At 30.7% G+C, this 24,275-nt stretch overlaps 8 protein-coding genes across 8 annotated transcripts; 5 read left to right on the top strand and 3 right to left on the bottom strand.

The window, feature by feature from the left end:
- The first annotated feature begins 296 nt into the window (after positions 1-296).
- BX663DRAFT_491105 (ESCRT-II complex subunit-domain-containing protein) lies at positions 297-1,361 on the top strand. Its single transcript, XM_051525009.1, has 5 exons — positions 297-457; positions 534-742; positions 818-915; positions 976-1,051; positions 1,117-1,361. Exons 1-5 carry the CDS (start codon positions 402-404, stop codon positions 1,239-1,241), a joined length of 564 nt encoding a protein of 187 aa, XP_051387481.1. The 5' UTR covers positions 297-401; the 3' UTR covers positions 1,242-1,361.
- On the bottom strand, positions 1,304-8,486 carry BX663DRAFT_424720 (uncharacterized protein; the record flags this gene model as incomplete). Its single annotated transcript, XM_051522451.1, has 16 exons — positions 1,304-1,590; positions 1,664-2,683; positions 2,752-2,950; positions 3,012-3,221; positions 3,334-3,361; positions 3,431-3,500; positions 4,423-4,717; positions 4,785-4,960; positions 5,014-5,137; positions 5,203-5,336; positions 5,502-6,030; positions 6,135-6,578; positions 6,644-6,963; positions 7,072-7,464; positions 7,660-7,907; positions 8,005-8,486. 16 exons carry the CDS (start codon positions 8,484-8,486, stop codon positions 1,304-1,306), a joined length of 4,959 nt encoding a protein of 1,652 aa, XP_051387480.1.
- Positions 8,487-11,628: 3,142 nt separating this feature from the next.
- BX663DRAFT_491093 (uncharacterized protein) lies at positions 11,629-13,408 on the top strand. The gene is made up of 6 exons (XM_051525008.1): positions 11,629-11,697; positions 11,778-11,810; positions 11,880-11,979; positions 12,052-12,247; positions 12,315-12,680; positions 12,767-13,408. The coding sequence occupies exons 1-6, from the start codon at positions 11,667-11,669 to the stop codon at positions 13,298-13,300; spliced, it is 1,260 nt and encodes a 419-aa protein (XP_051387479.1). The 5' UTR covers positions 11,629-11,666; the 3' UTR covers positions 13,301-13,408.
- Positions 13,409-13,575: 167 nt separating this feature from the next.
- BX663DRAFT_491090 (ras-like protein 1) lies at positions 13,576-14,629 on the bottom strand. Its single transcript, XM_051525007.1, has 4 exons — positions 14,534-14,629; positions 14,367-14,441; positions 14,210-14,291; positions 13,576-14,067 (listed from the first exon to the last, which is right to left on the bottom strand). Exons 1-4 carry the CDS (start codon positions 14,586-14,588, stop codon positions 13,671-13,673), a joined length of 609 nt encoding a protein of 202 aa, XP_051387478.1. The 5' UTR covers positions 14,589-14,629; the 3' UTR covers positions 13,576-13,670.
- Positions 14,630-17,323: 2,694 nt separating this feature from the next.
- Positions 17,324-18,426, top strand: BX663DRAFT_556799 (uncharacterized protein; the record flags this gene model as incomplete). The annotated part of the gene is made up of 5 exons (XM_051531741.1): positions 17,324-17,383; positions 17,525-17,581; positions 17,819-17,953; positions 18,074-18,169; positions 18,251-18,426. 3 exons carry the CDS (start codon positions 17,324-17,326, stop codon positions 17,951-17,953), a joined length of 252 nt encoding a protein of 83 aa, XP_051387477.1. The 3' UTR covers positions 18,074-18,169; positions 18,251-18,426.
- Positions 18,427-19,529: 1,103 nt separating this feature from the next.
- On the bottom strand, positions 19,530-20,608 carry BX663DRAFT_481821 (uncharacterized protein; the record flags this gene model as incomplete). Its single annotated transcript, XM_051524378.1, has 5 exons — positions 19,530-19,545; positions 19,590-19,771; positions 19,846-19,960; positions 20,155-20,292; positions 20,517-20,608. 5 exons carry the CDS (start codon positions 20,606-20,608, stop codon positions 19,530-19,532), a joined length of 543 nt encoding a protein of 180 aa, XP_051387476.1.
- A 77-nt stretch (positions 20,609-20,685) lies between these two features.
- On the top strand, positions 20,686-21,716 carry BX663DRAFT_538990 (uncharacterized protein; the record flags this gene model as incomplete). The annotated part of the gene is made up of 3 exons (XM_051530701.1): positions 20,686-20,943; positions 21,003-21,539; positions 21,692-21,716. The coding sequence occupies exons 1-3, from the start codon at positions 20,846-20,848 to the stop codon at positions 21,714-21,716; spliced, it is 660 nt and encodes a 219-aa protein (XP_051387475.1). The 5' UTR covers positions 20,686-20,845.
- Positions 21,717-23,405: 1,689 nt separating this feature from the next.
- BX663DRAFT_491077 (uncharacterized protein) lies at positions 23,406-23,738 on the top strand. Its single transcript, XM_051525006.1, has one exon. The coding sequence runs from the start codon at positions 23,505-23,507 to the stop codon at positions 23,706-23,708; it is 204 nt and encodes a 67-aa protein (XP_051387474.1). The 5' UTR covers positions 23,406-23,504; the 3' UTR covers positions 23,709-23,738.
- The last annotated feature ends 537 nt before the right edge of the window (positions 23,739-24,275 follow it).

Here is a 24,275-nt window from a genome sequence, read left to right as displayed (position 1 = left end):
ATAGGCTACGAATATAATCCAATAAAGTGGGCAATAGAATGCCATAATGATGCTAAAGAATAGTATAACTTTCAACTGGACGAAGCTTCTTTAACCCTTATTACTGATATTGTACTTTAAGACCATGACGATAACTTGGTATTATCACTAGGCGTGCATATAACGAATGCCTCCAAACGCCTTTTTACAAACATGTTTAGATATTTTTACGTGGTTCAAGCCTGTGAAAGGGGATAATCATCATCCTGCTTTTTTTTTTTTTTTTTTTTTTTTTTTTTTTTTTTTTTTAATCATATATTGAACGTGATTTTTGCTAGAATTTTATCTGTCCAATAATAAAAAATCTTTTGCTCTAAATTTTCATGCTACTGCTTCTCTTCATTTAAATAATAGAAAACGAGATGGGCAGTACCGCATTTGAATACCCTAAAATATTTGACTTTCCTCCTTTTTTCACGTATGTAATAATAACGATTCAAACCTTTTTTTTTTCTTTTTTAAAAAAATAAATAAATAAATCAATGTTCCTATAGTCGACAAATAACAGATGCTACTTGGAAGAGCCAAGTATCTCAATGGGAAGCTTTAATATTACAGTACACACGTCAAAAACATATATTTCGACTTAATCTTCATCAAGCAACTACACCAGGAGAAATAGAGATATTTGAAAATAAAAAAATCAATAGACGATTATCATTTGAAACGTTAAAAGACATTATAGAAGAGATGGTTAAGAATGGTATTTATATTTTGTGTGTGTGTGTGTGTTTTCTTTTTTAAATTAAAAATATTCATTGTTAATTAAAATCCACAGGCAATGCTGAATGGGAAGGTGGCTCAAAAGGACAAAAGAATGAAGTATTAATTTACTGGCATACACCTGAAGAATGGGCAAATTTAATCTGGAATTGGGTAAAATAAGTTATATGCTATAGACATCTGGATAGCATTAATCTCCCTCTTTTTGAATAGATAAATGAAACAGGCCAAAATAATCAAATCATGACATTTTATGAAATTACTAATGGTGAATTAGCAGAAGGACAAGGTAACAAAATTGTGATCTATCACGCAAAAGAAATTCAATTAATATTTAACTTGTATATACTACAGAATTTTTTGAACTAGATAAAACCATCTTAAACAAGGCATTACATATTTTAGTCAAAAGAGATAATGCGCAAATATTTAAAGGAACTGATGAAGACAGTATGGGTATCAAGTTTTTTGGTCCGTAATAAAGATTTAATATTGTTACGTATATATTATCTATGTCACTTTTCTTTCTTTTTTTTTTTTTTTATAATGGACGAGTTTCTTTTTTAAGCCAGGCAATAGCATCAGGGTCAGAAGCAATTAATGGACTTAGCTTCTCGTAGCATTCAGCATGATAGTCATTGATCCATTGCTTTTCAGCTGAAGAAAGTAAACTTTCGTCAATCAAATTTAAACCAATAGGCACCATTGTAACATGTTCAAATTCTAAATAGTTGCAACCACCAAAGTTATTTGGTGTATCTGCATTTCGAATAATCAATATATTCTCAATACGAATACCAAATTTACCATCCTCATAATATCCTGGTTCTATAAATAAATAAAGAAGATTGAATATTTCATCATTCATTTATGCAACACACACATGTATATATTTATTTACCATCAGTGACAGTCATGCCTGCTGCTAAAGGTGTATTATTATAAGGAGCTCGTACACCAATACCATGGGGTCCTTCATGTACATTCAGAAAAGAGCCTACACCATGACCAGTACCATGTCGATAATCTAAGCCTTGTCTCCATAATGGCATTCGAGCAAATGGATCTAAAAGATAACCCGTAGTACCTGTAGGAAAGACAGCGGTATCTAATGCAATATGACCTTGTAAAACTGCAGTAAAGCAAGCTTTTTCGTATTGTGTAGGAGTACCGAAATGTAAAGTACGAGTAACATCAGTCGTACCATCCTTATACTGAGCACCAGAATCACAGAGGTAAATTTGATTAGGATCAATCATTTTACAATTTCCTCTTTCAGGTTCATAATGAATAATAGCACCATTAGGCCCCGTTGAAGAGATGGTAGGGAAGGAAAGGCCAACATAATCTGACTGAGATGCACGTAGTTTTTCGAGATGATCAGCTGCTTGAACTTCATCTATTTCTTTACCTGATACTAATTCCTTCTCTAACCAAGCGAAGAATTGAACTAAAGCAGCACCATCACGAATATGACACTCACGCATACCCTTTAATTCTCTTTCATTTTTAATAGCCTTTGCATCATTGACAAACGATCTTTCTTCATAAACAAACTCAGAACCGATAGCCTCTTCAATAGCTAAACTTGTACTGTTATCAATAAGTATCTTTTGATTTACTAAAGATAATGTATTCTTCAATTGTCTTAAATCATTAAAGACATCATCATAAGTCTTGATAATAATGCCTTCTAAATGTTGAAGCACATCTGTTGTTAGTTTTTCTGAATTAATGTATAAAATGCTATCCTCTTGAGTAATAAGAGCATAAGCATAAAATACTGGATTACAATCCACATCAGATCCTCTCAAGTTGAACAACCAAGCAACTTCATCAAGTGCAGATATAATAACACCATATCTATTATTCTTCTTTAGATGTTGGCGTAATTTATCTAACTTGTCATGATGTGATTCACCTATAATTGACAACAATTAAACAATCAATTATAAAAAATATCAAGGTCTTTTTATTTTTAATCATTACCTGCATATTCAATTGGATGTATAAACACTTTATCATAAGGAGGTAATGGTCTTTCATTCGCCCATGCAATATCAACCAAGTTACGCTTTATAGGAACAAGCTGTGATTGAACGGTATCAAGGCGAGCTTGGAGGTCATGTGCATCTGAGGCTGTAATCAAAGTTGCGTCTAGACCAATACGAGAACCTGCAGGGAGTTTCTAAAGATATTAAAGTAAATAAGTCATGATTATAATTCTTCATTCACACACACACACTTACATTAACAAGATATTCTTGCCATGTAGGTACACCAGGAAGTCCCTGTTTCATCAAGACCCAGTTTTCATCTAATTGTTCTGAAGCTTGTAAAAAATATCTACCATCTGTAAACAAGACAGCTTCATCCTTGGAAACAATAGCGAATCCTGCAGAACCATTAAATCCCGAAATCCAAGCACGTCTTAAATCGCAATCAGCACTATATTCGCTCTTTAATATATATATATATTTTATATAAATAAAAAGGAAGAAAACATAAATGTTGTTATTTTTTAAAAAAAAATAACAAAACAAAACATTAACATTATTATTTTATTTTTACTTGATGAGCATCTTCTGAAGGAATAAGACTACATAAATAAATAAACACAGGTAAGTAATAGACAACAGTTTTTAATTATTGACAAGGAACTATTTACAAAGCATCAACATCTTGATCTTCTGAGTGAAATAATGCTCTAAGGGCCTTTAATCGTTCACCCGTATGTACTGTCATTATATTAATAATACAAACGTGGAAACAAGTAGTGTAAAATGATGTTCTATTATATCTTTTTTTTTTTTTTTTTTTTTTTTTTTTTTTTCACTTTCAAAATACGGAATTTTAAAAATTGTCTATTATTGTCTACGTTATTTTAATGAAGAGATTTTTTTAAAAAAATGTTACTACTAAAGAAACCTACGCCAAACAGATAACAACGTTATAAAATGGAAAATTTGGAAGAAGACGGTCTCAAATTTCTTGAAGGTAAGAAATAATGGTCTTCTTTTAACTTACTTGGTTACTTGCATGATACGACCCCACCTGTATATAAAAATATATAATAAAACCTATTTTAGATTCTGATTGACTGTTATAACATACAACACTATTTAATTGGACAAGCGTATAGATGAGCATTAGTAATACAGATACATGTATATGTATGGATATATTTTACGCATAATAATGATAAAAAGGGTCAATTATTTACTTTATTATGTACATTATATAAAATAAAAACAAGTAAATAAAAAATAAAAAAAAAAATAAAAAAATAAAATAAACTACTTAATTTGATTGATTACTGCTATATAATAGTCGACATTTTTCATCCAATTCACTTGTATCTTTTCCTTTGTCTAACCATAATTTAAATGCATTGTTTCTACTAGAAGATGTGACATCATTTTCAGTAATACGTCTGCAGTAACAAACATCTTCTGTTCCAATCACATAAAACATATGGTATGTATTACGACATATTTTATATTCTAAGCCTGGTTTTACAATAATATCTTTTGTACTTTGTTGATGTTTACTTGCATTTGAATTTCTGTCAAACAAATGGTTAGAATTATTCTATCCTTTTTTTTTTCCCCCAGCTCATTATAATTTACCTTTTTAAATACTGTGGTCGTAATGCTTTACGACTTACACCTGGAGTATCAATGTCCCAACTGGTATAATTTGTAACATATTCGGTATAACTTTCAATGTCATTCAATTCAAATGTCTCGTCCTCTTTTTCCAATAATTGAATCGATAATGTTCTATTCAAGGTATCAAATGCTAAATTATACAATACATCATCTTCTCCTAAGGCTTCAGTCACTTCTAATCTATATGCTTGTGTCAACTCGGGTTTCATCTTTTCATATTCATGATTCTTTTTAAAGAATGACAATAATTCTTGCGCTTTTGGGTCAGTTACTATATAATGAAGCTATATATATAATAATATAAACATCTCTCTTTTTTATGAATCATGTCAACTTCAATTTCTTTTTTACCTGTCGCATGATAGCCAACATGAGTTTATCAATTGTGAATAAGATATATGCTTGGTTTCCAAATAAATATCTTGTACATTCCTCAAATACATGTTGATCAATTTCATCATCAAAAAATTTGTCAATTAAATCAAGTAAAGTCTTGTAATATCCTGTTTTGAAATCCATCTTGATAGCTAATCATCAAGTTAAAAAAAAATGATATTACTTTATAAAATAGTCTACTTACAATTAAATGTTGCGCTTGTAATATTTAATTCAAGAGCTGCTTTAGTCATCAGTTTTGCTTTTTCACCATTGTATCTATAATCACGATCAATTTGTTTCATCTTGTATAATCGCTCATAACACATCTAATCAATTTATAATATTGAGATTACACTATTATTATGAAAGACATAAAAAATAACTTTCTTACCTGGAATAAACGGAAAAAACAGTAAAAAGTAGGATTACCAAAGAAATTATAAATCTTTTGCTCTTTGTGAGGATCCATCATTTCTTCTTCTTCTTCATTATTATCCTCTTTTACAATTATTTTTTGTTTCTTCACTTCAGTCACTTTTGATATAGTTGGAGTAGAAGGTTTAATCGTCTTTGTCAAGACATCTTTTAAAAGTCGTTGTTCATCATCATTTGGTTTATGACGAGGTGATCTTCTACCACTTGTGCTTCTTCGAGAATAGCTTCCATTATTTCCTCTTCTTCTTGTAGAACGTGATGTATCAGTTGAATCGTAAGAGTTTTGGGTATCATTATCTTCTTCATCTTCGTCTTCCATCGTTTCATTTCCATCTATATCTTCTCTTTCCTCCTCCTCCCCTCCTCCTCTTCCTTCTTCTTCTTCTTCTTCTTCTAAACTGATATCTGTAACTGAATCCTGTTTTGGCTCAGGAAGGACATCAGGAACATCGAAAAAGATGGGTAAGAACATTTCAATAAATGCTTTCATAATTTCACAATCTTCATGACCATATAAAGTCTGGCGATCAAAATAACTATATAATACACGAGTGACATCCTTAAAGACTTTCTTGCTCTTAAATTCATATATAAGCTGAGGTTCCATATTGCCCAACTGATTTTCATCATTTATTTGATCCAAACGAAGTGCCTCGATTTGATTAACAAGATATTTAACAGACATCATTTTACGATCATTGGTTTTAAAAACAATTCCTTGATAATCTAATGCTTTGTAATAATTCTTAATTTCCACCTCTCTCCATACTTTATTCCATTCTCGCTACAATATAAGGGGAAATAGAAAGAAAGAATAAGTCATTTTTCTTCTTTATATATATATAGAGAGAGAGAAAGAAACCTCCCATTTTATCATCATCTGCTTACCTGAGACCGTCTCCATTCTTCATCTTTTTGTCTAAGACGCTTTAAGACAACAGGGACTGTCTGTGCTGGATGATTATGTAACATATCAATGATTTCAGCACCTTGCACCTTACCATAAATCTTTTTAATAATACGTTGATAAATTGTTTTTGAAGGACCTCCTAAACCGGGAGAAAGTTTAAAGTTGATCTTTTCATCTTCCATCATAGTTGCAATCTTTTTTGCAATAGGTTCCAATAATGAAATTGTATTTAAATTAGCTTCAATATTTATATCATAATCATATCTTTCTTCTTCAACACGATGTAAAGCCTCTTCATATATATTCTTCTTTGATGCAATAAATCCACTATCTTCACTTGCCCAAGTAGGATGTGAAATAAATTCATCATTCAGCACTTCCCAACAAAGTGCATCTCTACCAGAACAGTTTTGAGTTTGCCCCTAGAATAAAAGTTTTTTTTTTAATAATCATAAAATTCTATTATACATATACAAAATAGACTTACTGATTTAGGAACAGATCGATAACTAGGACCATATTGAACAGAGATACCATAATCAGTCTTTGGTGCAATAGGTACATTTTCAATAATATGATTTTTTCCATCATAACCCACTAATCTTTTTAATTGATCAAATAATTCCTTTTGTCCGCCTAAAAATGATTCGCAGCGTTCGATTAGGGCATTTGTATCTAATATTTGTTGACTAAATAAGTTTAATACACGTAAAAAAGAATAATAGGTTTGTCTATTTCCAATATATTTTTTAACTCGATCGAAAAATTCAGACTCTACCACAGAGATCACCGGTCCATCCTCCTCCTCTTCCTCCTCCATGGATGCTGGTGGTAGGGTAATAGGAGATCGATGTGATCTAATATCAGATGTAATCACGTGATGATCTATTCTACTACTACTCATACTACTACTACTACTACTACTACTATCTAGCAAATGGTGTGTCTTGTTTCTCTTTTGTTTAGGCAGTCCTATGAATGACCTCTTTTTTATTTTAGTCCCCTTTTGTTCTGTAAGAGGAGGATAATGATGCGGGGAGAGTTGAAGAGGTTGTGCAGTAGTATCAGGTAAAAATTGTTTAAATTCAGCTAAAAGATCAGTGGCGCCATCGAATAAGATCTGGACTTGAGAATAGACTTCTTGAATCGATTTTTGTTCCTTTTGATAGGTTTGTAGGATTTCAAGGAATTGTTTATATGTATCTGGATTATTCGCAAATCGTGTTTTGATTTTGTTTACATAATTAATAGCGTGATTAAATTCAACTGGTGCACGACGTGTTCGATTCTCATCTGTTGAAACAGTGGCTGTAGGAGAAGGGGAATGAGAAGAGTGTGAAGGAGGAGGTAGAGATGGTGAAGGAATAGGATTATTAGAGGGATGTGTTGAAACTGGGCCTCCATGAAATTGTTGAGACAAATGATAATTCGAAATAGATGGAAGTGGCCCATTTAAATTGCGATAATTACTATGAGTAGTTTGATAAGACTCATGGGGTGAACTAGAATTTTGAAGTTTAGAAGAATAGTAGCGATTTGAGGTTTCTGATTGTTGTAAATTAAGCGGTTCTCCGTGTGTTGTACTCGATACGCCACTTGGTGTAGTCACTTTAATAATATCTCTTGAATAAGCATCTGTTGAACATTCAATACGATATCCAGGAGGTAAAAATGTATTAAATCCTGATATTAAACTTGGATGGCCTTTAAATAAAGTAGATACACGCTCAATAACACCTGGGGTATCAATACTTGGATATATATGAATATATATATATATATAATTTTAATATATGCGAATATAATATATACATGTATATAAATATATAAATGTCTTTTATTACTTACGCTTGACTTTTAAACTCTTTCATAATATCCAAGAATCGATTGTAAACTTCAGGTTTTTCGGAAAATTTCATTTTCACTTGATCCAAATAAGTTAAAGCATCTTTTACATTTAAAGGTCGATAACCATTAGAAGCATTTGTACCTGCATTTACGATACCAGACCCATTTATAGTGTTAGAATTATTAGTTGTAATAGATGCAACATCAGGATTAGTTGTTGCATTTGCAGGTGAACTTTCAGCAACAGGTGTTCTTTGTCTTGCATAAGAAGGTGAATTAGAAACAGATGATTGCAAAAGAGGTAATTGAGGTGGAGGAGGTGTTTTGGAAGGTCGTCGTATATTAAAAGAAGATGGTTCTATTGATGTTTGAGTTCGCTCCTGTGAAGAACTAGTATGAGCAGAACTTGTTCTTTCATTTACAGTTGACACTTGATATGGGCTATTTTCAGTTAATCGTGGGGCAGATGTAAATGAAGCCATGTTAAATGGCTCGGTTGAATTTGTTGCTTCTACATTACTTGGTTGCCTTTCAATATTAATAAAGTTAAAATAAAAATAAAACAATACATAGATAAAGGCGTTTATTTATATTAATATTAATATTTATATATATGCATATTTTATATACCTTGAAGGAGATGGTGGGTCTAATGCCATTATAAATATTTAGTCTTTTTTTCTTAGAAAATAAAAGATGTTGTGCTCTCACAAGTAATGAAATTGATAGACGATTAACTCTTTCAGTTGGAAACTTATGTGTGTGTGTGTGTGTGTTTCTACTGTTATATATAAATATATATATATAAATGTATGTATGTATGTATGTATAAAATAAAATGAGTGACGAAAAAAAAAACGGGAAAAAAGGATATCGTTCAGTATCACACCATTTCTACCACGCTTTCTTTCTTTACGCAAAAAGCCACCAGAGTTTAAAACATAGTCACGCATTACACAGCAGCTGTGTTTAAACGATTGACAAATGTAAAAAGAATGAACTGCGTTTATTTAACAAATTATTTTAAATGCAAGTAAATATTTATGAAGCTATTGTCTAAGTTTATATATAACAATTAAAGTCAATGCTCATCTTGATGAAGGCAAATAAAATAAAGTAAAACCAAATAAAATAAAATAGAACTGTAAAATCAATTATGGACCGTGAATTGTTTATTTATTTATTTAATAGTATTTATATTTAAACATTTATAAGGAACAATAAACAAGGCAGTATTTTGCTTACCAAGTGTTTTAAATACTAGACTTGAAATAATTAATATTAATTGCTGTACTGTAGAAATAGTTAGTTTTTTTTTTCAATTTGTGGGGATTAAAAATTATATTATTTATAGCGGTGGTAACTGAATGTCATTAGCTCTAGAAAGTAAATACATTATTAATGGGATTTAACACTATTCCAGAAAGCATAAAGAATGCAGAACAAAATAGGAATATTTCCTCAAGTTGATAGATTGCTAATATAATTATCATTTGCTTACTTGGATACATGCATCTGAGCAGTGACTTGAATAGTTTAATTTAGTTAATATGTCATAACTGTCATTGATAGGATTCTTCATAATCACTATTCTAATCTTCCTATTTATATTAGTATTAGTTTCAATATGCTTTTACAGAGTTTGACTGATGGGTGACATTTTCAGCGGGATTATGTTCTCCTGATTTAGTCTTTTTTTGTATATTACTTGATCATAGAATATATGGACGTGTAAATCCAAACAGCAGCCTTTTATAATTAACAATGTCTCTTGTAACAACAGAGCTGAAAAGGAAAAGAAAAACGTTAATTGAAACGATTCAATTTTAAGATTAGGTAATATAAGAGTATTTTTATATTAATTGTTATCATATTTAGTATTATTTCTACATATATACTAAATAAAAAAAAAGAAAAAAGAAAAAAAAAGAATAATATTTCTTCTCTAATACACATGCATATAATCTAAAGAAGAAGATTATAACAGATATTCGTTGTATTTTGTTTTATACTGCTTTATTACCTTGACACGTCATGATGGCATTTATAAAGATTTTTTATGCTAATAATAATAACGGATCCTATAAAGATAGATCATTTCTTATCTTTATACACAATTGATTCATATAGAAAATATAACACAACTATTACAGTAAATCTAGTCGATTCTTTGATTTACGCGTTATTTTTTTTAAAAAAAATCTATTGTAAATAAGGGTATTGCTCTACTTTTTTTTTTATTTTTTTTTTTCAAAATAAGTGATATGGTCTTGACAACAAACAGAGACTGCCATTGTTATCTCCGAATTAGTCAACATTCATGCAAACAATCTTGTCTCCCTAATGGGCTGTTGTGACTGTTACTGCAAAACATAGATTATAGTGAACCACTATGTAGTAGTAATTGAATAACCAGCCATATTTCTATAATTTATACTCGAAAATACTCTAGTAGCAATAACCATGAATAAAACTAAGTATAGAATGAATGGCCTGCTGTAAAATGCAATAAATGATGTCCTGTCTCTATTGACTTTGTTATGATGAAAATAACTGGAGCTATTATTGTTTTTTTTTTTTTTTTTTTTTTTTTTTTTTTTTTTTTTTTTTTTTTTTTTACTTGTTATCTTTTATAGAGTACCTGAAAAAATTTATCAAAAAAAAAAAGTAATCCTTAGAGATGGTTTAACAGAGTTTACTTTCTTGATAAAGTTATAATTCATTTGCATTCATCTTTACATAACCTATACTACGTGAACAATCTACTTTATAGAACTCTGCTTGTTTTTTATTTTTTTATTTTTCGACAAACTCATTCTTATGAAGGAAAAAGCTGGATTTTGAATCTCTGCATATTGAATTTTGACATTCGCAGCAGCAGTAGCAGTAGCATAATTGTTGAAACTATTCCTTATTAATGTGGATAACGTTATGTAGATATGCACTATTACGTTATTGTAGTCGGACATTATAAAGAGGATAATGATTACATTACTTGGTAGTAGCCGAGATTTGGCGATTTTCTTCGGAAATTCAATGCGCCAACAAATGTTGAGTAGCATTGTTTTAAGCTATGATGATTCATTACTACTGGTGTTATAAAAACGGAGGATATTCCGAAGACAACAAGCTAATCATGCTAAATACACCACAGTCGTATATTATAAATTATAACTTTTGTGTAGTAGTTTATATGCGTGTATTTATAATATAATAACTCTTTGTTGTTAATAATACAGTAAAACAAAAAAGAAAAGAAAAGAAAAGATATCATAATAATACATGAATTTGTGTATGAATATTATTATCAAAAAAGGTTATTATTATAATAGTGCAAACTATAAATATATTATTTTTAGCTTCAATTTTGCATAATCATTATGAAACTTGCCGAAAAAAAAAATATTATTCACACAGTAGTAACAGCGTCAAGGAGAGCTTATTATATAATAACATTAATCTTGGCAATTAGAGTAAGTAGTACGAAATGAAAGAAGAAAGAAAGAAAGAAAAAAAAATTCTTTTCCCGACATAATCAACTTAGCCTATCCTTCTTCTGTTGCTGTTATTATTATAAATATTATTTATTCATTTATTTTTTACTTTTACTTTTACTTTTCTTTTTTTTTTTTCTTTTTTTTTTTTATTTTATAAACATACAAATGGCTATTGGAAAATTAATTGTAACTCCCGGTAAACAACAAAAATATATTTTTATATTCTTTCGTTCTTTTTCCTTTTAGGAGTACTTATTTATCTATGTTATTATTTAGAAACGCTTCGTGGAATCCCTTCTGGTTTTGATGGTAATAATAAAATAATGAATTAATTATTTTCTTTTTTTTTTATGTTTAATCCTATTTTATTTTTTATAGATGCTAGTTTCTTTGTTGGATGCTATATTGAAGAAAATGAGAAACATAGAACTCGTTCCGAAAATGGTCCCCAGCCTTATTGGAATAGCCCTTTAACTTGGTAAGATAAAAGCGTGAAAGGAATGAAAGATAATTATATTATTTACTTATTTATTTATTTATTTATTTACAGTCATGTTCCTGAAGGAAAAAATATTTTGAATTTGGAGTTGGTTAATGAAAATTCCAATCGAGGTGGTATTATTGCTACTGCTAAAGTTTCTTTGAAAGAAACCTTTGAGCAAGGTAAAGAGCAACGTTGGGTTCAGTTAAATTCCATTTCCTCTGGTCAAGCCTTTGGTGAGCTTAAATTAAATCTTATGTTCTCTGTAAGTAGATTCTATACAAATTATTTATTTATAGAGTGTATACATGTATAACTATTATTATGGTTAGGGTACTAACTCAATTGGCTCTGTTACCTCATCATTCGGTGACATGAATTTGGGCGGACAACAAGTACCTTATCAACAAAAGGCTTCTCATCATCCATCCTCTTCTGATGATAATAATAGTAGTCGTCAGGGTTCATTTGCTTCTTTGGGTCCTGCTAACCCTATTCCTCATAATTATGGTGCAGGTAGTCCACCTCCTTTCACACCCCCTGCTGCAGTTCCTTATCCTGGAAATGAGAGCAGCCATCGTATGCCTACTAGTCCTTCTACACCTTTAATGAATGAAGATGGTGTTGTTAATCCAGAAAAAATGTCTAAAGGTGAATTTGAGGAAGCTAAGGCTAGAGGCAAGCTACCCAGTTGGGCTGTAAGTTGTATATTACATATTACTATTCTTTGTGATCTTTATATATTCATTCATTCTCTATTTTGATATTACATTACATTACATAGAAATATGGTGGTGGCGCCTTAGCCGGCCTTGCAGCTGTAGGTCTTACTGCTTGGGGTGCACATGAACTTAAAGATCACTTTGATAGTAAAGAAGATGAAGAAAAGTACAAGAAACAAGAAAAACCTTTTGTCCCTCCTTCTGGTTTCCTTCAACCTGAGTCTAATAAGCAACAGCCTTATACCATTCATAATCAACAGCCACAACAACAACAACAGCAACAACAACAACAACAACCACAAAAACCACAACCACAACCACAGCCACAAAAACAATACCCTCAGCCTCCTCCTCAACAACATCATTTTGAAAAGAAAGAACATAATGATAAAAAAGAAGATCATCATCATGAAAAGAAAGAAAAATGTGACAAGAAAGAGAAACGTGACAAGAAAGAAAAGAAACATAAAAAACACAAGAATGACAGTAGCAGCAGCAGCAGCAGTAGCTCTGACTCTTCATCCGATTCTGATGACGATAAACGTAAAGAAAGAAAGGAAAAGCACCACAAGAAGAAAGATAGTGAATGGAAATAATTCATTTTATTATGTGTACAAAAATATATATGAAATTTGTACCACAATTATAATAAAAAAGAAGAAGCTATTGATGCTTACATTATTACATGTAAAAATAATATAAAAAAAAAAAAAAAGATTTGCCCTTATTCAGATAAACTATAAATATGCGGTATACAAATAAATATATACATGTACAGACTGTTCTATAGTTTATAGCGTTATTAAAGAAATATATAAATTATATAACACATGTATAACACCCAAAAATGAAAGTAATATTGTATATATTTATAGAGTGTGTACATTCATTATCATTTAGTAAAAAAAAAAAAAGAAAAAATGAGATAGAGAGAGATTAGTATATAAATAATAAATAAGTATAAAATTACATCAAGATACAGCATTTGTCAGAAACAACATCAGGAGCATCTTGAATACCAAATTGGTCATGCCCCCGTGTCTCTTGTTCCTTGTTATATTTACGGATATCACGCACAACTTCAAAGAAAGCCTCATCAACATGGATTCTTTGCTTTGCTGAAGTTTCTATAAAATGGCATCCAAAGTTCTTTGCTAAATCTCTACCTTCTTGACTTGATACTTGTCTATCTGTCTCTAAATCACATTTATTACCAATCAAAACCATAGGAAAATAATCACGATCCTTTACACGGCATATTTGTTGATAAAATGTTGTAATTTCTTCAAAAGACATACGAGAAGTAATTGAATAGACTAATAGAAATCCTTCTCCATTTCTCATGTATTGTTCTCTCATTGCACTATTATAGAGTAGTCATTTTTTGTGCTTTAGTATTTAATTTTATTTTATTTATTTAATTTTTTATTTTTTATTTTTTATTTTATTTTTTATTTTTTTATTTTTTTTTTTTTTATTTTTTATTTTTTATTTTGTTGTTGTACCTGTATTCTTCTTGACCAGCTGTATCAAGTACATCAAGTAAAGCGGTTTCTGAGTCAATAACACATTGTTTACGATATGAATCTGTAATTATATACATAAAAGGATATGTATAAAAATAATCATTCAATTTTTTTCATTACTAATACTATTAGTTACCTTCAATGGTTGGATCATATTCATCAACGAAATGTGATTGAATGAATTGTATAGTCAAAGCTGATTTACCAACACCTAATTTAAAAAATGACAATATAAAGATTGATTAATTTTTTTTTCTTTCTTTTTTTTTAAAAAGAAAAAAAAAAGAAGACACAACTATTTACCACCACCACCAACCATAACTAGTTTATATTCACGAACAAAAGAAGCCTTTGACATTTGTATAATTAACCGAGATGTTAAAAGAAGAAAAAAAAAATAAATAAAATAAAAGAAAAATAAATAAATAAAGGTAATACAGAGTCTAAATAAAAGGACTTACATACTACACTCCGCCTTGACCTTGATTTATTGTATCATTTTCTTTATGCTTTTTTTTTTTTTTTTTTTTTTTCTCTCTCTTAAATGTATATTTTTCCCTAATATAACACAGTGTTTTTAAGAAAATAATATAATTGCACATCTATTTTAATTTATAACAAAATATCTAAAGTTTAATAATCTTGTTGGTTTATAAAGCTTGACCTATCTGATAATACAGTATATCTTGAAAACTAGACATTATAATATAAGCTGAACTCCCTTCATTTTTCTTTTCTATAAGGCATATACAGTAAACTATTTTATCTTCCTATTTGTCTTGATTTACTAATGATATTCCAACTTGGTCTAAAGATGACTAATTTATGGAAGACTTGATGTTTTTTTTTCTTTTCAAGTTATTCATTCATTTTACCTTTATAATAGAGTGAATAGAATATGACACTTCTGAGAACAAGTGTTTAACTTACCAAAAAGTTAATTCCCCTCTCCACAGAACTTTGTTCATTAACAAACTACACTCTCACAGGTGATACCGTCTAGTTGAATTTTATGTTTATTAGTTCACTTCTTTCTTAAATTTAACGAGCAAATATCTTGATCTTCTTTAGATCAAAGCATAGGTTATCAGATAAATACATATACGCTTACTCATAGAATAAACAGATTAGCATCTCTCATTTTTGCTAATTTTTTTTTTTTTTTTTTTTTTTACTCTATTTCATTATCTTTATTTCTGAAAAAAAAAAAAAAAAAAAAAAAAAAAAAAAAAAAACAAAAACAAAAAAAAAAATTAGGCGGAGAGAACAGAAAAACAAATGTCTCAAAAGAGATATACAGATATGTATAGAAAGAATTGCCGATTATCGAATTTAGCCTTATTTCTACATTGTATCGAATTGGATTATATTTACTTCAATGTATAGACAAGCTATCACTTGTCCATATTATAATACACTCTCACAGGTAAATGCTTAGACTAAAAAAAAAGAAAATATTAAAGCAGACGCTAATATTATACTTTGATGTTTCTCTCTTAATCACATTCAATGTAAGTAATACTACGTATATATTATATTGGTTATCCTATACTAAAGAGTTCTGTTATATATATTGTCTCTCTTTAAACCAATTTTAACTCCTTTATCTGTCCATACTTCATATCATTTTTTATTTAATTTTCTTTTCTGAATAAAGTGTAAAAAAAAAAGGATTACTAGCCCTTTTAGTATGAACTTGAATCAAATAATAATACAGCAAATTATTTTGTATCTAAAGATACACGTTCTCTAGCTCTTTTCCCTTCCTTACCTTTTCACTATCAAAAGGTTTTTGTTTTTTGTTTTTTTTTGTTTTTTTTTGTTTTTTTTTTTGTTTTTTTTTTTGTTTTTTAATTTCTTATTCTAATCTGACTTGGACACAATACAATATGTGCGGAAATTATTAATTTCTTTTTTGGATGAATCAAAATTAAAAATCAGATGATTTGCTTACCTTTTTTGGATGAATCAAAATTCAACTTCAGATGATTTGCTTACCTTTTTTGGATGAAACGTAAAAGGAAATTCAGAAAAAGGAAAATTAGTTTTTTTCAGACGAGTTAGGATTAATGTTTGGGATTCTTACCAAAAAAGAAAAAAAAAAAAAGGGAAAACCGTATTCAGGACGGCGATATAATTAAAAATTTACTTGCATCTTGTAAATTCTCGGGGACGACCACAACCACCGAGCATGTTTTTGAGAAATCTCAAAGATGTTTTTTTTTTTATGTGTTGGCATCACGCTGCCACATCATTCCACAACGTGTGCAAACGAGGACACTGTGTAACTCGACAATAGCTTCAGTGAAAGACATTTGCTTATATGAGTGACACGTCTAATACTAGCAATATTATGATACTTAGTTGTAAAAATTAAAAATTAAAGTATCCTAATATATTTTTTTTTTACCTTCAAAGTACTGTATTCATCTACATAAGCAAGTAGTAAAATTACCAGATATTTGCCTGCATTTAAGTTGATTCCAACGTACTCCAGTCAGACCAACTCAGAGTCCACGAAATTTATATGTGTGTCCTTACCGAACATTCCATTACCAAAAAAAAAAAAAAAAAAAAAAAATCATGGGTAAACTCTCTTTTTGATAATGAAAATTTTTCTGATCTCTAGGACTTGTCTTTTCTTCTATATAAACAATGCATTAATATGGTAATTATTCTATTGTTTTATTAGCACTAACCTTGTGGTTTGCTGCATCTCTTCATTTATAATATCCTGTTGTGCATCTTGTTTTTTTTTCTTTTTTTCTTCGTTTCATTTTTCTTTCTGTTCTTTGCTTTTTTTTTTTTTTTTTTTTTTTTTTTTTTTTTTTGATTGATTGATTGTATTTCTTACCACCGTTCACCAAAAGGTTGAACATTTCTTGTCTTGCTCTTTTCACACTCTGGTACAAATGAAAGTGAGATTCAGCTGTTGACTGGACGTTGTATAATAACATTCTTTGTAGATGTAGCAAGATATATGTTACATACTGTAGATATGTTGATGTATAGGCGGTTTTTTTGTGGGCGGGGGGTGGTTAAAAGTACTTTATGCATATTTTCATCAGACGTTCTTTTTCTTTCTCTTTTCTCATGTCTTCTACTGCCTGTATAAGTATAGTATTCTTTGGTAGAGCATCTTTTAATCTGATGGTAACTTTCATCATGACCATGGGGAACAGCAAACACCTGCCCTCGATTTGGGTCTATAGCAAAAAGAAATAAATATCGCTGAACTCTTTACTTGTGTTATAACATCGCCTGAACAATAAAATATCAAAACCTTGCTCGTAGCAATCAAAAGAAACATCATTATTTGTCTTTGTACTTTTAATAAGAACAACATCAGCGGTAAGACCATCGGTTGGGATAATATTTTTTTTTTAAAAAAACAACTACAACCTTTTTCTTCTTAGCTGGATCCCGTAAAGTTTCTATACTATAGTAAGTATACATTAAAAAGCGTTGGTTAAAAAATGAGTAATATATATATACAAGGAAGCTATATGATAATAACTACACACCTATTTATTTTGAGCCTTTTGAAATCAAAGATTTGAGTGTACATTTCTAATTTTTTTTTCATAGGCGCTTGGTAATGTTCTACCAGCAAAAGCAGCAAGAGTACTTGAGGAAAATTTTGGTTTACGCCTTTGTCTCGGTCTTTTAATGATGTCTGTTGGTGTTACTGTTCATATTTTTGCAGAATGTAGGTTAACATAGGTATGTAGGCTCCTGAAGACTTTGAAAAACTTTGAAGTGTAACTGGTTTAGGCATGTTTATGTTTGCTAATTTTTTACAATTGTTATCAATTACCGATTTCTTATTATTGTACATATTAGGAAGACATATCTGGCCATATAGGTAATGTACTTCCACAAATACTCTGGTAACAGTACATATGAGTCATCTTTTTTTGAGTATACCTTTATCTGGCTATTATCATATAGATTTTAAAGAAACATTCAACATAATATTTAATAAACAAACTATGTACCTTTTTCAAACTTTTTTTTTCCGCAACATTGTGCAAAATATATGATTTCAGTCTTGTCTCGAAACACTCGGCGATATTATTTTGCGTAGATCATGGCCATTTCTACACAAGCAGTAGTTATGCAATGACTATACCCTTTTATTTCTGGAAGCATCTCATAGGTTATATGATATCGTGTTGAAAAGTTGCTCCAGTTTTTTTAAACTAAACAATCGCTTGGAAGGTGTTTCGCTTTGAAGAAAATTCTATGTATGAATGCATATACTTTACCTTGTACTGCTTTAGGTTGATATTATTCATATTTACTGCTTCTCTTTATATGATGTCTAACGTTATTGCAGTCTTTACATTTGAATTCAGCTACTATGTATTAATGGTAAGTGTCAAACTATTGTTCTTAAACCTTAATAGAATTGTATCTTACTTTGTTCTTGTATTTCTATTTGTTTATACACGAAACTCTTTTAAGGATATCTTGAATTTGTTGTATTTAAACATATTTTTTTTTTTTTTTTTTGAGGAAGAAATGATGAATATAATAGCGCATACTTTTGATGTCAATGTTTATTAGTCAGTCTTGACACCATTTTCAAACTTTAAAAGTTACATTCACTTACAGTCGAAGAAACTAGGTTGGGTCAATAAAAATTTTTTTTGGTCATTTCCAAAATAAATTGGGACAGGGTTGCAAAATTAGGACGCCAATATGAAAATGGGACATTGGTACGAAAATAGTACACAGAAGGGAATATGGGACACCAGTATAAAAATGGGAAATCAGTGTGAAAATGGAACACATAAGAGAATATGGAACACGAACGCGAATGTGGGACTATACTGAACAAATTTAAAGATTTTTTTTTTGTCTTGATTTAAGGGTTGTAACCCTAAAAAACAGCCAGCCTCTATAGTGCTCGTATGATTCTAGTACTTCATGATCTAAGTGTCGAAGACAAAATTCATATGTGTATAACTTTTACTTAACCAACAAGGCCTTCATTGTTTAAATGATAGCTGAAGTAATTCTGCTCAGTTATAAAAATGAATTTAAATAATCAAAAGATATATTCCCTTCAACTATAATAACAAGACTTCACGTCATAACTTTCATTACAATGTGACATGTTTTACACTAAGTATATTTTCTAGTTAGCAGACAAATGTTGTCTTGAACTCTTTCTACTTCTTTTTTCAATTCATCAATGCCACGCACACCTATTCACTCTGAAGTGGAGCATTTAATTTTCCTCAAGAAACGTGCAAAGCTAGAAAAGGTCAATTCTGAAAGTAAGAAGGACAACTCAACCACTTAAAACCCTAAGAGAACATGTAAGTAAAAAAAAAATACTTTATGCATTTACAAGGTCTCACAAGCTAATGTACATAAAGCTACCAAGAGGAAAGACTCTCCTGCTGTAATAACAGTAAAAAGGAGTGCAAAGAGAAGCCGCCATACTAATACTTCAGCAGCGTCATCCTCTAAAAGTAAAAACAAATGTAGTTCTTGCCTAGAGGAGGAGAATAACTTTGAAAGAAGCCCCCACTGCAAAAAAGTATAATCTAAAGCTAGCAGAACTTTTACAAATTAAACTTGGAATCAACTTATCAAAGATATACTCTCTCTCTGTTCCATTTGCAACTTTCTGCAAGAATACTCCCAAACAAAGCCAGTTCTTTGGAAAAGGTCAAGGCTGTATCAAGCTTTATCCATGAAGTCGTATTCAAAGCACAACTATTTATAAACTTTTTTATTCTGCAACACCCGAGCAAGTTGACAAATGACTTTTTTTTTATCAAAATTTTTGGGTACACTATTTCAAGAGTGATTAGGGGCAGCTCAGATGATGTAGGGCCAATTCTACAGGCTTACAAAGACACGTAAAGGGAAAGACCTGCAGAACAGAATCTAGATATGGTTCAACTTACAAGTTCTTTTGTTGAACTATCCGCCACTTTAAATGGTAGCTTGTTTGTTCCAGAAAATAGATTAAAGAATTATGGACAATCTCTGTCAACTGCATGTGAAACTGTCGCAACAACATACAATAACTTCTATGTTGAAAACTTTGAAAATATTATATGTAACTACTTTATCTATACATTAAGGACAAAGTATCCGGTAAGCAACGAGAGATAAAAACAAACTCTTTAATATACATGTTCAATTTCTCAAATTTTTTATACTAAAATTGTATAAACTAGAATGCGAAGGTTGGCTGTATCAAGAACTTGGATATATAATCATATATATGATCAAGTGCTTACACATTCCCAGCCATCCTCTATACCTGATGATATTCCTGCCCTTTTTTGATCCGGATGTGGTCAATAATCTCCCAAGTTTCTTAAATCCTTTGATTTTAGAAGTGAACAATCGCATGTCCAAGCTTCCAGTGTCTAAAGAAAGCTTAAACAATGAACCCTTCAAAATTCTATCCGCATTAAGGGCATGTCCTTAAAAAATACGATGATATATACAAGGCCCAAACTCCTCAAAATGACAAAAGCGATTTGATTAAGTCCCTACTTCCAAGACGTTTTAGTCTATTCCCAAATCCTGGATTGCATTGGCGATTCATAAAGATTGATGCTCAGAACCTAACTGGAATTTTCCCAGATGCTAAACAAAAAAAAGCAAGCTAATGAATCTCCTTTCGATAATAAACAAAGATGCTTCTATCATATGTTTGACTTTAAGAAGCTGGGCATTCAAAGGTATACATTACTATTACATATATCTATAAATCAAATTACTGACGAAAAAAAAAATATAGTTGTGAAAAGCTTCAAGCACTGCCTGAACAAAAAGGAAAGATATTTCTCAATGGATTGTATACTGATGGCTACACATGCAGAGTTCTATTTGCTAGAAAAGTGCTTCTGTCATCACCAGAAGACAATATCTGTCTAGAGTTGAACGATTTTACAAGCGAGGAGGTGGACAAGTATTTCCGTCCATGTACTATAGACCCTGGAAGACGGGATCCTTTTGTCCCTTATCACGGTGGCACTGACATACGTCGCTTGTCCTCAATCGAATGTTACAATATGGGTGGAAGTGTAAGACGAATGAAAGAGCAACAGAAGCGCAAACAGAGACTAGGTATTGAAAAGATTGAAACAGACATTCCTTCGCCTAAAACTGCGTCTGTGGAACAATTTGTTTTGTACGTAACTTACATGCTGCAGCACATGAATACTTTGCTTAATTTCTACGGCTTTGAAACTTCTAAGATTAAATGGTTGAACTACCTTAGTTCCCAAAAAGCCATCCAAGAAAGTGTCAACATCTTAATAAATGGTGGAAAGAAGTATAATAAAAGCAGGAGAAAGAAGACAAAGGAAAACAGAAAAAGAAGGAGGAAAACTCGCAAGCCTCGTACTGCTCAAGAAGAAAGAGCACTCACCACCATCCCAAAATCAAAAAGATATACACTTTTTTTTATTATTATCATTATTTCAGTAAACTCGAACTATTATATCTGTAACTTACAGCAGAAACAACAAAATCTGTTTTGGAAAGGGAAACAGCAACAAGATACCTCTGGTAGTCTTTGGTGACGGACTAAAAAAAAAACAAGGATCATAACAAGTTCAAAGGTCTCCATCATGGCGTATCTAACAAAATATATCAACAATTAAAAAACAAGACAAAGGCTTGGAGAACTCTTGCTACTAGACATCAACGAATTTAATATATCAAAGGTTATTAAGAAAAAAACAACACATAGTTTACATATTGCACTTTCAGCTAAAACCAATTCTTCATAGATTTGCAATTCTTTCTTTAAAAATGATATAGAAAATCTGAAGTGTAAGGAAGATGACCATGATCCATCAAGTATTGAAGTGTAAAACTTGCAATATCTTTTTGGAATCGAGATATAATAGCCAGCAAAAATATGTTTTACATAGCTCAGTCTATATGGAATGACAATGATCGCCCCACCGTCTTCAAACGACAAACCGCCACCTTCAATGTGGTTGTCTCGGCTCACTCCGGTGAATCGACGACTTAATAATGTTACAGGTAAGAAGTTGTAACAATTCTTATTTGACCAAATAAACTAAAGTATCTTAATTTCTCATACTCCCTTCTGTGTACTATTTTCGTATCAATGTCCCTGTCCCAATTTATTTTGGAAGTGACCAAAAAATTTTTTTATTGACCCAACCTAGTTTCTTCGACTGTATCAGGCACCAATAACATACCAACTTATGTCTTTTCCTTTGAAAAATCTAAATCTCCCAGATGCCTTCTGCAGCTACACACTAAAGCTGGTAATAATGTATATACATGTATACACTCATTTTCATGAAAAAATAAAAAGATTTTTTTTTTGTTTTTCACTCTCTTCTTTTTATCGTATAAATAAACTATATTAAAATGACTAAGATTTAACTAGTTAAGCAGGTAATTAATGTTTATTCTATGAAGGAAGTTATTCTTGAATTCTAGAAAACTTTATGAAGATATTGTTCTTAAACACGCTAATTATATTTATTATCAAACTAATAAACACCATCCAACTAATATAAAAATACATGAATACATTACTTTTAGTCCCAATACCTCTTGCCAGTAGTACTGACAATGCTTGTTAATGTAGTATTTCAATCTGAGTGTGTATACATACAAAACACCTTCACTTATCAACAGCATTCAATTCTTGGAAAAAAAATTATCTATCAAACAGACACATGTACTACTATTAGTTTGATGAACTGCGACAGTGGCCCCCTTTTTTTTTTTTTTTTTTTTTTTTTTTTTAAAAAAAAAAGATCCGAGTATGAATCCTCTTATCCGCTTGAAAACTAATTTTCCTTTTTCTGAATTTCCTTTTACGTCTCATCCAAAAAAGGTAAGCAAATCATCTGGATTTTAACTTTGATTCATCCAAAAAAGAAATTAATAATTTCCAAATTTAAAGTAATTGTAAAAAATTCAACATTTTCCCTTTTATCCTAATCCTATTAGGGTTTTTCTTTCATAACGATCTAACCAGGGCAAAACAGCATATAAATGCTATGTGCTCATTGGTCATTTATTAATTTTTAAATAAAATTCTTCTTTAATCGTAATTGTAAAAAAAACCTCTCTCTGGAGAGAATGTGCACCTACCTTGGATGAACTTGATAAAAAAAAAAGGTTTTCAAACGGCTCCGTCTGCGTTTTCAAAAAAACTCAATATGATCACCTTTGTCTGGGTTTAAATTCCAAGCTTCTTCGTACATGTCGTCCCAATATGATCGTCGATCCAATTCTTTGGTTGTCCATGACGAATACGGAAAGAAATCAAGTCCTCCGCCGGAGCCTCGGTTGGCTACCTGGTGGTATACCTCGTCCATGTCCTCACCATCCTTCTCAAACGTTCAGCCGTACTTATTCTATTGAGCATCTACATATGCACAGCCCACTATCAAATGCTAAGAACGGTCATAGACCCACTCTCCTTCCTGTTAAACCAATTACCCACTAAAAAGCTAAAACACTCACAGGATGTGGCTCCTTGGCCAGCTATTCGTATCACTCTAGATGAAATGGATTACCTCCTTCATGAAAAAACTACCTCCAAATCCTCTCTCAGAACCCGGTACATTACTGGTGAAATGGTTACTCAACTAACAGTGCTAATATCCTTGTACTGTCTCTGAATTTTATCTTACTGATCTTTTTCTTTTTCCCAATTACTTTGCTCCTCTATAACTCATTATATTTATTTTATCTTTTACACATATACTTTTATCCTTTTCCCTTTTGTCTCTTAAGAGGGTTTTTCTGACTTTTATACTATTAGAACCGACTAGGGCAACACTGCAGATAAAAAATGCTATGTGCTCATTTAGTCAAAATAAAATAATAGTAATAATAATAATTTAAAATGTATTTGTAAAAAATCCATTGGACTCAATTCCAAAGGCCTTGATCCTCTACTGGCATGTCGTTTTTATTCTCAAATGGCTAGGTCACAATTGAGCTATGGCCTTGCAATCAGATTGCTAATTCTTCAGCATCTTTGAAAATTAGAATCTTTCCAGAAATCATG

This window comes from Cokeromyces recurvatus (assembly GCF_025118155.1).
Source record: "Cokeromyces recurvatus strain NRRL 2243 chromosome Unknown BX663scaffold_1, whole genome shotgun sequence".
NCBI classification, from domain to species: domain Eukaryota; kingdom Fungi; phylum Mucoromycota; class Mucoromycetes; order Mucorales; family Mucoraceae; genus Cokeromyces; species Cokeromyces recurvatus.
This window is presented reverse-complemented; position numbering and strand designations above follow the sequence as displayed.